At 42.2% G+C, this 17,407-nt stretch overlaps 1 protein-coding gene across 6 annotated transcripts in view; it reads right to left on the bottom strand.

Annotated features, from left to right (window-relative positions):
- Nucleotides 1-13,416: 13,416 nt before the first annotated feature.
- CLTCL1 (clathrin heavy chain like 1) overlaps nucleotides 13,417-17,407 on the bottom strand; it is a 55,211-nt gene continuing 51,220 nt past the window's right edge. For 5 of the 6 annotated variants that reach the window (XM_024219493.3, XM_024219496.3, XM_024219494.3 and 2 more), the window contains 2 exons: nucleotides 15,181-15,256; nucleotides 13,417-13,571 (listed from right to left, as the gene is read on the bottom strand). In XM_024219493.3, coding sequence (XP_024075261.1) covers nucleotides 13,456-13,571; nucleotides 15,181-15,256 — 192 coding nt within the window. In that variant the 3' untranslated portion in view covers nucleotides 13,417-13,455. The remainder of the gene's footprint in view (nucleotides 13,572-15,180; nucleotides 15,257-17,407) is intronic. The other variant, XM_024219498.3, reaches the window with a different exon arrangement.

Below are 17,407 nucleotides of genomic sequence, written 5' to 3'. Positions count from 1 at the left end.
GATTCAGATACTTTATATTGGTCTCAGCCACCAATTGCGGGCAGTCAATGCCTGGCCTTAGGTTCTCAGATCTATAGCCATGGCACAATGAGGCTCCCTGCTCAGAACTCATGTGACTTGCAATACTTTTACTGTTAAGGGATTGTATTGAATTTCAGATCCATCATCAGTGAGTGTGTGTTGTGCCATTTCAGTCTCAGAGATGGACTGCATCACGGCTAGGAGAAACAGTCTCTTCACTCCTCACATCCAGCTGGGCGGATTAGTTTGGTTCTATGCAGCCAGGGGTGCAGTGCAGATGGTCTCCGTGACTGTTCAGTGTGTAGGTTCCCACAGTAATGGCTGTCAACTGTTCATTGGATTTCAACCCAAATCCCATACTGAGTCCGCTTTTTACTTTGTCTGACTCCACTGTCAGGCCCCATCCTCTCTCATTAGTATCCAGTCCGTTACAGGCGCTCTTGGCATACCCTAGTCGCAGCACTAGTAGCAAGCATATATTCCAAAATCCTGATTATTGGTAATATTATTACTTACCATAACATGAATCTGGAGCTGTAAGGTAAAGTGGTTTCCTGAGTGCCTCATTGTGTGTCTCACCAGTGCCATGGCACAAAGCTGAAGGATTACCTATAGCTTTCAAAATGGCTGTGTTTTTTGCACCAGCATCCATCTTGGCCTCCTCTCTCCTTTGGGCTCATCCCTCCATCCCCTTTTCTGAATGATTACATTCAATCCACAGCAGCTTCTTGGAAAATGAGATGAACTACTATAGGTGAAATACGGAAGTTGTTTACTTGTATAAGAGGTATTACCGGTGGCTTCACAGCATGGTTAAAACATACATACTGATATAGTGTATAATATACCATAAATGCAGTATGCATAGGTATGTGGGGGCAGAGTAACAGAGTACAAAGGCCAAGATTCAGAGGAACTAATTAAGCTGGAAAGCTTGGAACAGGTTATAATTTTAATGAGAAAGGAGGTTAGGAGTCAGAGACCAGACCGGAAGAGCTGTAAGGACTGGCAGCAAAAGCGCATTTATGGCATGGGAGGCCAGGCAGAGACAGATGCAGCAGTGGAAATATCCAGCTCACATCTCATGCCCACGCATGGTCCAAACCTTTCATCCCTATATAGGAAGCTAGACACCCAGCTCCCAAATCTTCCATTTTCCTACTAACCCCACTGACCCAGCAGAGGAAGGAACGATGCTATGCCATTTGTTTGCTGAGATTGTTAAGTTATTATTCAGCTCACTTTGCTTTATCCATCGTCCACAGGTGCCAACTTTCCTTGGCGCCGGTGGGTGCTCGCGCCCCCCTGGCCCCACCCCCTCCCCCTCCCTGCCCCTATTGGATTCTTCCCCAAATCGCTGCCTCTTCCCCAAGCGCGCCACGTTCCTTCCCCCCCCCCCACCACCACCATTTGCTGCGCAAAACAGCTGTTTCACGGCGCAAGCGCTGGGAGGGAGGGGGAGAAGCAGGACATGGCGGCGCACTCACGGGAGGAGGCAGAGGCGGAGGGGCAGGTTGGGGTGCTGCCGGTGGGTCCAGAGCACCCACCAATTTTTCCCTGTGGGTGCTCCAGCCCCAGAGCACCCACGGAGTCAGCGCCTATGCCATCGTGCACTGCTGAGCATCTTCCACCCTGACTCCCCAGATCAGCTCATTTGAGTTTACAGGAGCTATATGAAAGGTGCCACAAGCGCCACTCAAGCCATTCTCTGGGTTCTCTCCAGCTTGGATCTGCTAGAAGAGTAGGATGACTAACCATCAGTCCTTTTCCTCCCACCTACCTGACCTATAGGAAGGAAGGAATGTAGGCACAGTCATAGATTTGGGGCAGCTGTTTAGAACTCCGGTTAACAGCATTGTTTGGATGGCAGAAAACAAAGATTGTAAACTGTCTGAAAACAGCAAGAGATTTAAACTTGTGATGGATCTCCGCAGCTCTCTGCTTGCTTCTCATGCCACTACTGTATGTTGTGTCTGCAAATGCTATAACATGCCCATTGCTATTGTAGGTGAGGTCACTTGCTTTACCCAATCCTCAGTACACACCAACTCTTCATTAAGCAATAGATTGGCTTTTTTAGGTCCTAACTCATCAAGTCCATTAAGCAATGTGCATGATCTCAAACTTATTCAGCAAAGTACTCAAGTGCACTCTTAACCTAACGCACATACTTAAATCCCATTTACCTCACTGAGATATAAGCAGGTGCTTAACTTTTAAACATGTGATGAACTCCTTCCCTGTTCAGCAAAGTAATGAAGCACAAGCACAGATTAGAAGTTGTTACACAAGTTGCCCTCCAAGAAATCATTATACCCATCACCAGGAAGAGACTAGAGAGAAAGAGTACTCTGTAGAGAACAGCTGACCTTTGTACTAGTGGCTGTAGAATGAGATGTTTAAAATCCATAGGTGGTTTTTACATGCAAGTTTCTGCTGCCAGCTGAAGCCTACAAGAGTATTACCCTGGGCTAGTACATGGGCAAAATTAAAGATAAAAAGAAGAGTTAACTTTAAGAGGTAGAATTTTAAGTCTTGTCTCTTATTTTTGTCAGTCCAACAATTTCTATGGAAGCAAACTATCTGGCAAAACCAGAATCCATTTCCATTACTGATGGCGGGTTCTTGCCTCTGCTGTCATGGAAACAAATGCCCGATTACCATATTTATGACAGAGTACTAGAATAACTTTAACCGTTTCCTTCCTTTTTTTGTCCCCTCGATTCCAGGGGTTAATAAAGCTACTGGGAACCAAAAGGGCAGCAGAATATCAGAGGGAGGACTCGGATCTCGAGGACTGAGTGGGAACTGAAAACTGCAAGGGCTGGTTGACAAGCATTGGCTACAGACCCAAAAAACACCTCAAGTCTGGGGCCATTCAGATGGAAAGATATTTTTCCACTCCTACTCTTACCCTATAAAGATCTTTACAAAATAAAATGATCATGTTGTTTGATAAGCTGACAACGTGTCTGGCTCTGCGTTAGACACACAATGAAGACAATCCTAACCCTGAAGAATTTACAATCTAAAGACGGTCCCAAAACACAGGATGCAGTGACTCCAAGCAATGAGTGAACGGGGATTATTAATATTACTGATGACACCTCCTGCGGGCACTGAACATTGTTTTCACGTCCAATGGTGTGGTTTTACCAGAAACCTTTAGGTGGTTGAAGTATTGCACCAAAAGCATGCCAATCACCTTATCACACACCTACACACATTATAGCACAGCTACTTTAATTATATAGCAATCTGAAAAGTGTGAAGCACTACCTGAATAGTAGAATTGGTCAAGATATGCTACCCAGAAATTTACCATTACAAGCTCCTCCAACCTGCTACAAAAATACACCAGTTTATTCTGTGATGAGGAGGCAGTGAGCTAGATTTCCTTTCTCCAGCAGTGAAGGTTCACCAGTATTCCAACAGGTTCCTTACATCAAGTCTATAGTCTGCTACGCATGATCATGCAGACTGAAGATGAAGAGATGTCATGTTAGGGCTTTTGAGTCAGAGCATGCAGTCAGCTTTAGGTGTTTCCTGGAACCAGTAGGATTCTGAGGACACTATTCTACAGTGTCTCACAGGGCCCCAGTTTGAGCAGCATTTGCAAACAAGAGTCCATTGTGAGGCAACATTAAGTCTGAAAGGATTTCCCTTCCCACACGAGCTGGTATGTTGTGGCCCTCTGGGGCGTGTAACCTTCAAGTGGGGGTAGAACTCAGCTTCTGATCCAAAGGCACAGGCCCCCTAGCAACACAGCTAGAATAAAGGTCTTACCATCTTTACGCAAGCCTGACTCTCCATCCAGGAGAAGACAACTCTGACACGTGCTAGATAGGACATTACAAGTTATCACCACTCCACCAGAGCATGGTAAGTGCATTCTCCATGGCATGAGCTATGTTGTTGCTTTAAAAAAAATAAATAAAAAGTTGAAGTTGACAAACCCAGGATTGAATTTACCCTAAATGTGTCCATTTGTACCATCTGACTCAGAAGAGGGGGGAGATAGGGAGGGGAATTTCTTGCAAAAGAACAGCATTCCAAAAGATTAAAAACCCTCAAGTTCTCAGATGGGCAACCCTCCCACAGACTCCCCCAATTCAGAATCTTGGATTTCTCTTCAATCATACATTGTAATGCTTCAGAACTTTGCCACTGGGCTAACGTACATGCCAGAGGCTCTGCTAGTCCTTTCTGGTTGCCCTTTTTCCACAAAGGTTACAAACACTGCCTTAGGATAAGAGATTTTAAATCTTTATTAAGAGTCCACAAAACATTTCTCAGCTGGGTCAATGAAACACTACAGGAGAAGGTTTGATAGATAAAACTTAGAATTTAAAAATGGAATGGGAACATTTCTAGTGGTATAAGGCTTTTGGAAAAAGGTACTATATTTTACAAAACTAATTCTAGGTCAACTGGTTTAAGCATCTCTTTAAGAGCAGGGTAGGCCATGAATGCATGCAAACCTGATTTTCAGGAATTCCAAGTACCAATGCCAAAAGAAGTCAATGCATCTTTATAGCTTGGGGCGGGGCAGGGCAGGGCAGCCGATACAGTGCCTTTAAATTGCCAAATTAAGTTAAGGAAGCTTTCTTCTGCTCTATTCCTTGCAATTGCCCAATACTTCAGAGGTCTTTGTTCTTAAAGGTGAAGTGTTCAGTACTTTAAAATGGGTCAGAACATCTCATTCCAGCTGTAATCTCACTGAGATTTTGGTACAGTTTTTCTAACTCCTCAATTTCATTAATTCTCTTGGGCACAAAGAGATTATCTTCCACCAGCCCTGATCAAAAGCTAAACACAGGATGCAGCACTGATCTGTTCGAACTGGACTGATCACCGATCCGTTCAGTTTAAAGAACAAGCTCCTAAGGCTATGTCTACATCATGAGCTAGGGGTGTGATTCCTGAGCTCTAAGGCAAGTATAGATAGCTGTGTAACTGCAGTCGTGCGGGCAGCAGCAGCGTGGCTTAGCTGTGCTAAGTACAAACACTCCTGAAATGAGAAAATATGTACTCAGTCCAGCTAAGCTGTGCCACCACTGTGACTGAAAATGCTATCATGGCTACACCAATAGGTTACACCACTATTTATACTTGTGCTAGCTCTCCTTGAGCTACTGCAGGTATGAGTCTGTGAGCTGGGCAAATCACACCCTTAGTTCATAGCATAGACGTAGCCTCACAATCATACAGGTAGGAGTTCAAATCAGATTTTACTGTTATACTGGTCTGCATTTCATATTTGGGGAAAGGATATGCCAGGAGAAAGTCATGCTCCTACTTGTGGCCTTTTTTGCAAAGATTTAGCCCTTTCCACCTTCCTCTTCCTCCCACCCTTGGGGGGGGGGGGGGGGGGGAAAAAAAATACCCACTTTAGGCTCCAAATTCAAGTTTGTAAGAAAGCAAGGTTTTACAGACATTAGGGCAAAGGAAATGTTTCCATGTTTTGGCTGTTTGTAAAAAATCCAATTAAAACTTTTGTTTGGATTTAAACATTCCCAATGCAGAGTTTGCAACCCAAAACACCTCACCTATGTGCTAGTGTGAGAATGATAGTGAAACTGCCTAGAAACAGAAGTGAAACTAAATGGCTGTTTCTTCACCCCTTTTGAATTTAATTATCAGAACTTTTAAAAAGAACAGCTAAGATGTTAAAAAAAAAAAAAGTCCTGAACTTGTTAAGTGTAAGCTGACACAGCCCCCCTTAATTCATTATACATGCATGGCATCTTTTCCCCAGGATCCCAGACAAATATCATTTTCAATCCATCTCTGCGAGGTATTTTGGGGAAGGATCCTCATCACATCCATCTTCAGTAACGACCCCAAGCCAAAGGCACTCAGTAGCTCTTCTGTGATGAGCTGGCAGCTAGCTATGTTAGGCAGGATTATAGGGAATACCATGAAAGCATCATGTACACTTAGGCCGTGGCTACACTCAGAACTCCAAAGCGCTGCCGCGGGAGCGCTCCCTCGGCAGCGTTTTGAAGTGCGAGTGTGGTCGCGGCGCCAGAGCTGGGAAAGAGCTCTCCCAGCGCTGCAGGTACTCCACCTCCACGAGGGGATTAGTTTTTTCACACCCCGGAGCGAGAAAGTTGCAGCAGTGTAAAGCGCCAGTGTAGCCATAGCTTTAGGAGTCCCATGTTCTTATATTATGGCTTTGAGCTTTGTTGTACGGCTGAATCTGCAGAATGTCGTATGGCCCTTTAGAATGCTGGTAGTTAGGTGAGTGCTACACAAATGGCGGATGTGACATATTGTATTGTCAAGTTCATCAGGTCATACACATGCGACTTCCCATCAGCCTTCGGAGCTAATTTTGTGTCCAGAAAGGAGAGCCATAGTACAGCTCCTTACACACACACACCCTCCCCATACATGAAGTCTGCTTTCACATTCAGGACACACAATGAAGCACAGAGAGGCTGTCAGGGCTGACAAACCAGTTACATGCCTTTTCTTTGTGCAGACTTCAGCACCCAAGTTAGGTCATCTTGCTATGAACAACCTTTTTACCACCACCACAGATTCCTCCCAGGGGCAACTCTGCCAATTTTAATGAAGACTCTTGTGCTATTTGGTATTTTTCTTGAAGCTGCAGGAATCTTTTAGTTAGATGACAGAGGGGTAGCCGTGTTAGTCTGTATCAGCAAAAACAGGGAGGGGTCTTTGTGGCACCTTAGAGACTAAAATTTATTTGGGCATAAGCTTTGATGGGCTAAAACCCACTTCATCAGTTTTAGCCCACGAAAGCTTCTGCCCAAATAAATTGGTTAGTCTCTAAGGTGCCACAAGGACTCCTCGTTGTTTTAGTTAGATGAGGCTCTTGCCTTTCATTTAATAAGATTCTAAGCCTCTTGGTGGAGGAAAGTTTGGGAAAAAACAAAGTCAAACCCTAAAAGGCTCAAAAATCAGGAGACACAGAGAATCCAGAGTGCATTTGTTTTCAAAATCTTGTGATTTTTAAGCTAATCTCATAGTTTTCTGGGGCCTGACCTGTGACTTTTTGACTGTTTGCAGCTGGCAATACTATTAATACTCAGCTTCAAAAAAGCACAACTCCTGCCTGCTTCATTCAAATATTTAACAGGCTCCAACACTAAAGTTCAGGGTAGGAATGTTCCTGTCTAGAAGAGTTTAAATCTTGCTTGTACGTTCATTGAGGCAGGATCCACGTGTCTGCCTCATGAGCACACAGCACATTGTGAGCACTGACAGAAACTTACAAATAAGACCACTAGCTCTCGTCCATTGTACTTAACCCTTTTCTTAAAGGCTGAAAGTTGCTGCAGGGTAAGGTACAACAGAAAAAGAGACAGTAGGTAGAATTACCATCCATTATGCTAGAATGATGCCCCTGCAGCTTGCAATAGCAAGTACAAAGCCACTCCATGTTACACAATTTAAAGTTATATTCCAGTGTTATAAAGAATACTCCCATTATTCCCACACAGCACCTCTCATATATAGTGCACAGCATTTTATTACAGGTTCAAAATGCCCTGAAACTCCACTCCCTGTGGGAACTAATGAGATTCAAGCAAGCATTCTCCTGGGGTGTATTTTAGGGTGAGCACACAAGCATGTTTAGATTGGGAGCAAAGTGATGAGCCAAGCTATATATAGCAGAATATTGAGATTACAACAACATAGTAGCAAATGCTATAAATGAGATGGGCATTCCATTGCCTAACAGTTTCCACTGTAACCTTCAGAACAGATAGTTGTATGTGACCTGCTGCAAGCAGGTCTAAAACCTCCAAGATCCAGTTGTTTTCTAACTTGTCATTTTAGGTCAGATAGCCTTTTCAATGCAACTTGGACTCACTGAAGCACTCTGTTTTAGGAATGTGGTTTTAGCGTTCCTAACACTCTTAATCAGTAAGTCAGATATGGTCAGACAGAAGGGTTAGCTATGTAGTAATTTTAGTTTTCCTAACTGGCTTTACTCAGCTCCCTCATTTATAAAGAGACAGACAATTTTAAAATTGTCTACACCATATAAATAAGTAGCAGAGGACATAAGAAATGGTAAACAACTCTTTCCTATTTTTTTCCCTTTCGATACAAACAAATATAGGTCAAGGATTTGTCAAGCTATTTTTGACATACCTTACAAAATGCCTGTTGCCAACTGGCTAGGAAAGGACAGCAAGCTGTCTTTGGCAGGGTTATTTGCACAGACAAAGTTGCATATTGGGCTAAATACCAGCTGTTTGTGTGTTAGAACTGCTGTGGCTAAAGATGACATTTTATAGAGAATATATTAAACACAGATTGAAATGAACTCTGGTACCCGGGAGTAATTACTCCTATTTTATACCATGTGCACTTGGAACACTGCCATAACAATATCACTAAATCAACCAGATCTTGCCTGGCTGGAGCTCTTCAGTATGTTCATTCTGCATTCCCCACTAGAAATGGGACTGAAGCACTTTAGGGCATTACGGCAGGGCTTCTGCATGACTGCAGTAAGTAAGGCAGAACAGCTCCTGCAATCAAGAGTTTTTCTGTATAGCCAAGAAAATGGAGCTTACTGTTGAAAAATGGTCTTCCTGAGTTTTCTGGCTTAGCCCACGGGTTTGATGCCAGAGCAGAGAGCTGGGTCTTAGAAAAGCCAGCCGTCAGGAGCAACTTTGTTTCTGTGCAAGAGGCATCCTTCCACCTTCTCTCTACTTCCAGACTTGACAGAACATCAGTTTGTGACCTTCTTGGAACCAGTCAGTCAACCAACCTTCATGAGAGGGAGCAAAGGATAGTGATGGTAGCTTCTATGCAAGTAGATGCCCAGCTAGCCCACCCCAACACAGGCCAGGATTTCTATCAAGAGCACAAGGAACAGTACACATCTTTGCCAGCACAGGTCCCTTACAAACTTGAGAGTTAAGCCATCTATTTCCATCTAGCCTGGTGAGTCACTTAACAGCCAAGTTGCAATGCTTGCAGGATCCCAAATACCTTGGGCTAGGCTTTCCCTGCTGAGTGGGAGTAGAGAGGGTTTAATATTCTCCCACGGCATGTTAAGTGGAGAGGGAAACAAAGATCCCATGTGGACTGATGTATAGCCAAGGCTAATTGCAAAGAAAGAAGCCCATTCTCAGATGGTGGAAGGACAAGGTGACACATGTATGAGCGCCCTCTATTATGCATAATTTTCTCATATCCTTCCTGAAACAGCCTTCCCCCCACATGACTTATTCATTACCCTAATGTGAATGGATATTCCTCTACAGCAGTAACTGCTGATGTGCTGCTTTAGTTACATGAAGTGGGTGAAGAGTCTTGGGCAACAGGGATTGTTATCCTGTTAGAAGAGCAGAGAACTTCACGCCCTCCTTTGCTGGAACATTATACATCACAGAAGTTTTGGTGCAATTGTTGTAAGAGACACATGGGAGCTAGTCATTACTTCCTCAGTAGGAGCACTCTTCCCCAATACAAGTTAGGCAAGGCTGGGAACAAGAAAACTGACTGGCTTAGTTTCCACTTTCCTACCCACAAATAAGCTTGATTTCAAGTCTAAAGCATGTGATCAGTTTGATTGTCTGTAGTGTAGCCTCTTTAGGGCTTATGGGGGGGGGGAGGGGGGAGAGAAGTCTATTCTATTGGAAAATGTATGTGTGACACAAAGTCTTTTGTTTAATCTGTTTTATTACCTGTGCAGACTGATTTTTCCTGCCATTTAGAAACCTGCATTTTTATTGCAGAGGAGTTTGAGGTGCAGGTAGTGAAACAGTAACCTTATAGCATGCAGGGTTGTCACATTTACACTGAAAGTACAATTATAGTGGCTGGATTTGAAGAGTAACCCATTCTATATCAGCTACCTTCCAACAGCAGCAATAGATTGTCAGTTTTATGCTGAAAAGTAGTGCATCTCTGGAGCCATACTAGAAACATGACATTTTGGTCCCTCCTCCTATGCCTAAACACCTGTTGGTAATTTAAAAGCAAGTACTTGCCAGAACTGCATTTAAGAGATTACAAATAATCCCTTTCCTTTACATCTACAGACACTTTAAATTGAGGTTCTCTGGTTTAGGTGCTTGCACTGCAAATTTTCACCATAGCAGCATGGTAGGAACTTTATTCCCTGCAATTGTTTCAGCTCCTTAAAGTATCATAGCTCTTGCTGGAGAAAGCCTTGGCAGGTATATAAAAACAAATTTTTATAGTTTTAAGTCTTTGTGTTACTAGTTTAAAATCTTACAGGTTTTTGGCACTTGTTTAAAAGTAGAATTCTTCTTTCCATCTCCCTTCCCCCATGAACTACATTGGTTACCTACATTTCATCTGATATTTATGCCAATAGTAAATTAATGGGAACTGTCCCAACCACCACAAAGTATGATTATAGCAACTAACTATAATTTGTTTTCAAGCCTTCTTTCCTTCCTCCCACTGCTTAAGCAAGGTCACAAGCCATGACATCCTACAAGCAGCAATGGTCAATCAATCAATATACCATATGAACCAGGGGTCCCACTCTAAAGCCTTTCTTCACACAAGTAATCCTGATGAAGTCAGTATCATTGCTCTACTGAGCTAGCCAAGTCACATATGGAACAGGCCTGATGGGACAGCTACAGAAGACATCTTTATATTGTAGTAGTGCATTTCCTTCTATGGGATATCTGATTTTCTTTAAAAAAAAAAAACAAAAAAAACTTCGTTTTAGGATTCAGTGTTTGTGATGGCTTTCACTAAAAAGTGAGATTGAGTTTGTTCACCACCCTAGATTTGGTCTAGTAACAGCTAATAGCAAGACTGCTATACTTCTGTATCTGTTAAAAGGATACTAGCTTAAAATAGAAGGGAATGTAAGAATTATTAGCTTTCATTTAGGATCAATAACTGACAGATTGTTCTCCTGATAGGAAACCCTTTGGTTGTGTAGGAGAAGCTGAGCCTCCATCTGCAGTAGTATGAAGTGTAACACATGCTTCTAGAAGAGTGTATCCAAGTTAACATCTGCTCTAATAGTTTCCTTTTCATGTTCATTAGAGGACCGCTCTCGGGGGAGTATATGGGAAATATTTATGTAGAGTTCCTGATAAACAACTGAAAAAAGCTTTTTTTTTTTTTTTTTTTTTTTAAACCTATGGCATTTTTCTGTAGGTGGGATATACAAGTTAGAGCTGTGGTTGCACAACAGCAGAGTGCTAGAATAGATGAAGTGGGTGGGGAGGAGGGGGCACGGGGAAGAAAGACCTATAGTACTCTTACCAGCGAGGTTGTGAATTTGAGCTTGCCTATACCATTAGCCATCTTAAATGGCCCTTTAGCAGAAGTGCTGCTATTGATGGTTTGAATGCTTAAAGCCAACTCCCTTCAGCCTTCCCACATATGGCTGACAGTTGCACATGCAGCTGTAGGGTTTTCCTACTCCAACATGCTCCTGGTTTGAAGGAGGTAGTGGTGTGTATTGTGTTCTGTTCTTGACTACTATAGTGTGTAGAAGTGATGGAGAGGCAGTGCTCCAAGATGCACTGAATGACTTACAGCAGAAGATGTTCTGCTAGTTCTTTTGGTAGCTTCCAGTAGTTGAGTTTCACCTTCACTTAGTTCTGCTTAGTTTACATAGCTTCACTTTTGGGAAAGACCCATGAAAGACTGCATCACAGTATTAAGCTAGGCTGCCTCTTACAGTACAACTGAAGTACAGTAAAGGACATAAGTCTAGGCTGGGCACTTTTTGAAGCCCGTGACTAAGTTTGTTCCCAAGATGAGAATGGACAAACAAATCCATCTAAAATTTGTATAGCAGAAAGACTGGAGGAATAAGAAGTTTAGGGCACTGTGTTCATAACATAAGTTAATGTCACATAGGGCTTGCAAGACACTCTGCAAGGGGTGGAAGAACTGTCAGATACTTGTATTTTCCTCATTCACCCCTCAGCACATCTACAGTGGGAAGGTACAGTGTAAGTATTCTTAGTCCAAAGTGCTCTGAACCTACTACAGTGCAGGCAATGTAGAGGGGAGGGCAGTGATCAAACGCCTAGTTTAGCTTTGATGGTTGCTAGTTTGGTACCATCACTGTTGGTAGATACAACTCCCCCTGCCAAAAAATATCAAGACTACAACCACTGTGTACACCAGTTTTACATTTATAATTGGACTTTTATAATATTCATGATTAGCACAAAGTTCATAACCATAAATTATACATTGTTATCTAATTTCAGTACATAAAACGTTAATGATATATGTATTTGAAGAGTGGCACAAAGTAATACAGCCCTGTTGGCATTCTCAAAGAAAAAGGTGTGCGGTGGATGCGCCATTTATACTACTACAGCACAGCAAAACCAAGAGTTGCCGAACCCTGTCAGATCAGATGACACTGCCTCTAGTTGCCGGTCAGGAATTTGAGTCAGCCCAACATGGTGGAGCAGAAAACCTTGACTCCAGCATCAGAGTTAATAAAGGTGCAAAACCAGGATTATATCCCTCTCCACTACCTCAAATATTTCAGCAATATATCCCTCCCCGATCCTGACACTGCACTCTGAATCATTGTTACCTTAGCATATGCTCATAGTACTTTGGCAGCCCCCCCCCCTCCACACACACATTCCTGCTGCGTTCAACTTGCCATACATATAGCTGAGATTTCCTTTTGTACCATTTAATGTCAATGAGTAACATGCTCTCCCCTCTTGTTAAACAAAAAAGCATCTGGGAAGTTTGCTCGCTCTCTGGTATGATCAGATTTATTCTCTTTCAGTAATTAAGTCTCAAACCTTCTCCATAAGGTACACAACAGGCTCAATCTGCCCCCCACCCCCCTCAAATAACTTTCTGCAAAAAATTTCCCCAATATTCCTCCAAACAATTTGCAGAGTACTTTAAGAAATATTTGAAAGCCCATTCTCCTGTTTGCATACAACGTTGCAAATAAAGTGGGGTAGTCAGATTTAAGCAAACTTCTAACAGTCCACCAGTAAGAAGATGCTGAATTCAATTCTGAACATCCATGCTACCTACTTAGTAGCTTCAGCTACAGTACTTTAAAGCTTTAACGACTTGGTGCCAGGTGATTCCCCAGCACAACCACTGCCGGCAATGGGTTTGCAGCAAGGAATATGCACTCCCTCTTCCCCCTGGCCTCAAGCAGTTATTGCTATATTCTGAGTTTTAGATAAATAGTGCCTCAACTTCAGTCAAGAGTCTTGCAACATAATTAACAAAAGCTGCCTTTGAGGTTGAAATGTAACCGGACAATAGCAATAAATAACAGTAACAGGTATCCTCTGGAAATCTCCTCACTGAGTGGGACAGCAAGTATTCAACCAACCGAGGGGTCATCTGTGCCTTTAGGACCATTGTAAACTTCTCCAAGAAGTTAGCGGGACAGGAAGGGAGGAAAAAAAAAAAAACCACCAGACTGTAGATCTGTCAAAGAGCTAGTTACATATTGAAACCATAAACAGGCGGCTGGGTGAATCCTGGAGCTGTGTATCCATACTGGAAGTTGGCCTGGGGAGGTACTGCACTGGGGCCTGCTGTTAACATTAGCTGCTGGCCTGGAAAGGGAAGAAGGAATTTGTTTAAACAAAGCTTTGCAAATGGCTGAAATAAAAAGTGATGAGGTGGTGTTAAACTGCCAGCATTTAGAATGGCTATCTAGCTGGTTAGCAAGCATGTTTGTATTTTAATATAAACAATGGGAGAACCTAAACTACACCTCCTTCACTGATGAGAGAGGATAGCCTGTTTTGTTCACATCATTGTATCTAGCTTTTGCTGCCAGACAGATTTAAGAGCAATTCACAGTATCGAAAGCTGGGTGAAGTTTTGACTAAAAACTCAACCCCCCCCCCCCAACCAAAAAACCTTAATGACACCAAAACGTTTCATGAATATGTCCATTTGTTCATTTAGAAAAAGCCTACAAGAATTCCAAAAAACCCCAAAAGTGTTTTGTTTCAACATTTCAGAAGGAAGTGTTTAAAAATGGAAAAAAACAAAAAAGTTTCAAAATTTGCTTTTTAAAATAAAATTAAAATGTTTATTCTGATTTTGAGCATTTTTAAAGCATCTTGTTTTGTGTCAAAGTGTTGTTAGACCTGAAAAGAATTTTGGGTTTTTGAAATTGCCAATGTAATGAAAAATCCACTATCTGCCCACCTCTGACAGGACAAAGTGATATAGAAAGTGTGGGTGAAAAAAAAAAAAAAAAAGTATCCATTGAGCTTGAGACAGCTACATAGCCTCCCAATAAAACAGATTAACACTGATTCCTTGAAACAATTGATATGGTTAGGATTCATGCATGGTCAAAATTTTGACCAAAGCAAGTCAAGCTATTGAATTTCCAGCAGCTTGTGTACATGTAATAAATCCACAGATTGCAAATGCATCTTATGAACACCAATAGCACACATGCCTCATGCAGACAATCAACTCAGGGATAACCTTTCCATTAGAGAGTGGACCACAGAGTCATGTATTTCTCTGCCCCAGAGCTGCTGCAAGATGTGCTAGTGAGCAGAATCTGCCTGGTCACAAAACAATCTATGAAGCAGCCTTCTGCAGAGTCCATTGTGAAAGAGACCTTCCATTTACCTGCTCAACACAAGGTTTTTCTAGGACAGGCCATTAAAAAAAAAAAAAAAACAAATCAAGCAGTGAGTGGATTATTAAGTGGAAAGGCAGACTTCCAATCTTTGAAAGGTAGCAAGGTATCAGACAGGAAGTACAAGGAGGAATGTGTTTCATCTGGAAATCCAGAAGAGACTCTGGTAACCCAAAAGCTCCTTCTCCTCCCTTCCCCCACCACTGAAAGACTTGGGATTTATGATTTGTCTAAGGGAGTGGTACGGTAAAGGAGGAATAAGCCAAGTTGGATTGTTTCAGCTGAAGACTGCTACTCATTCAAATGTTTAAAATTTAAGTGTTGCACAAAACTTTCAAGCATATTAATAAGTATAACTGGTTATACTTATCCAGGATAAGGGCCCCAAGTAGTGATCACTAGCTGGGAGAAGACAAACTGCTTCATTGACTAGAGGTGGAGGATATCCATACCACAGATAGTCACTTTCCTGTGGCCTATTTAAAGCCCAACATGGTGAGCCCTAACTGATAAGATTATCTTGCTAAAAATAAAAATAAACCAAGTCTTTCACCTACCAAATACTATTGGAGTGGGTTCAGCTACTTGTTCCTCTTCTTTCCTTAGGCTTTCAGAAGCATCAAGTTTATCCACCTATGTTATAAAGTGAACAGGAGAAGTGTATGAAGGCCTTGCCTAAGAGTCATGTCCTCTTAGTGGTATGTCTCATACCAAATGCTTCAAGTATTTAAGTGTTGCCCTTGCAAGTCTGATTTTGAAGCCATAGAACATACTTGTGTGTTCCAAGTTGTCCAAAACCCAAAAGGAGAGGGGAGACTAATTCTGAAATAAGCATCAATTTTTGCTTAGCTGGATACAAAGAGGTCCACTACCTGAAATACAAGTGTAATACTTAGCACTTGCTCTCCATCCATTGATAACATTATGTCCTGCAACACAAGCTGCCAATTTCCATTTCAGAGCTTCAGGGTCAAGTCTGCATGAAGAACTGTTTGGCAGACAGCTACTACCTAACCACATCTTCAATAAGAAATTCTGAAAACACATGCCTACAGTATGTTTGACACTGGAAGCCATACATACCAGACAGCATGAAACATGGTTTGACTAATAATCAATGTTGTACCCTATGTAAAGTGAATAGATCTAAAACAGCAAATAGTAAGCTCTGTTCACTCGTACTGGCACACCAGATAAGGTCAGCTAACTTTTAGTAATAGGCTTCAGAGCCAGTACTATAGGTATATTGCTTTAAAATATTTTCACTTTAATTTAGAGGTAGTACGAGTTTATTTTCTACTAGATAGTAATGCAAGCTCCTGGAACTTCAACGGGAAGACAGTCTGAGGAGGTCCTATAGGGGGAATTGGCTGAAGCTAAGGGTATAGCTCAAATTGTTTATTTTGCTCTATACACACCTAGTTTAGTCTTTGATATCTTAGGCCTGGTCTACACTTGGGGGGGGGGGGGGGGGACAGGACGGGACTGCCACCGCTCCCCTGTCGACTCCGCTTCCGCCTCTTGCTGCAGTGGAGTACAGGAGTCGATGGCAGAGCAATCAGGGATCGATTTATCGCGTCTACACTAGATGTGATAAATCCCTGATAGATCGATCACTACCCGCCGATCTGGTGGGTAGTGTAGACGCACCCTTAGACAGCCACTACTTATCACCACAATACAACTGCTAGCACTAAAATCCCTAGCTATGAATTAAATGGCCTGGTCAGTTAGCACCCATGCCCCCCCCAAAATTTGATGCCTACTGAAGTATCACACCTTCAGAGTTTCCAACTCTCTGGACTGAATAAGGACCTTTGTTAAATAAGATAGAGGCTTACAACTTTAGTGTAGTCCATAGCATAACTAACATCTATCCAAAAATAGGGGATACTACTCCCTCTAGAGGGAAGCAGCAACAGTGTTCAGCCTACATGACAGGAAGTACAGAACATATCAAATTTAAGTAAAGGAAGCCCATTTTCGAATTCCACAGACTAAATTAGTTTCACTGCACATCAGACTCATGCATATTTCACTTTAGGAAAAAAAATTCTAGTATTTAGTAGATAATTGTCACCTGTAAATCCAGCCAGCAGTTTAAAGTTAATATCTAACCCTCATTTTTTATTTGAGAAATCCACTGCCCCACTCTTATATGCAAGTGGCTTAGACTTAGATTTATTTGAAGCTACTGTATTGTGCGGAAATTCTGAAGATTCTGCATACAAGATCAGTCCAAAGCAGTTTCTGAGCATGCAGACAAGAGTGTCTGCTGGGAAGCTTTATCTTGCCAAGTCAGGGGCCATCACTTCTCCAAAGATGTCATACTACTTTGTATGTAAGCTGCTAGACTTGTTTACATGTAGACTGCGGGTAAGGCAGAACACTTGGGAATATCAGTTATCTAGAGATTTCCTCCCTCTTCACAACTGATCCTGCGACCTTGTGGTTTACTATGCTGCAAGGTTCTGATAATGGGCTATCTGCTACAAAAAAAGAATATGTAGTACACCAGACAGGAGTTAAGGATGATGGACTCAAGGCAAAAAATGCAGTTATTTCTTTTTTGAATCATTAGCCCAAATGCTTATTAACAGTGTTCTTCAGTGAATAGTTTTCCCCAGCTGAAAGTGAGCTAAGTCTGGCTGGATTCTCAAGTTGTGTGTAAGAAGCTGTCTTTCTACAGCATTAGAAGTTAATAGGAAACAGAGTTAGACAAAAAGCTAGATTATGCTGCTCTTCTGGCAGAAGCTACAGCTAGGTTCTAGTAACAGAATCCTA

This window comes from Terrapene carolina, unplaced genomic scaffold (genome assembly GCF_002925995.2).
Source record: "Terrapene carolina triunguis isolate 2854851 unplaced genomic scaffold, T_m_triunguis-2.0 Scaffold234, whole genome shotgun sequence".
Lineage (NCBI taxonomy): Eukaryota > Metazoa > Chordata > Testudines > Emydidae > Terrapene > Terrapene triunguis.
Note: the sequence above shows the minus strand (reverse complement) of the source record. Positions and strands in the feature narration are given on the sequence as shown.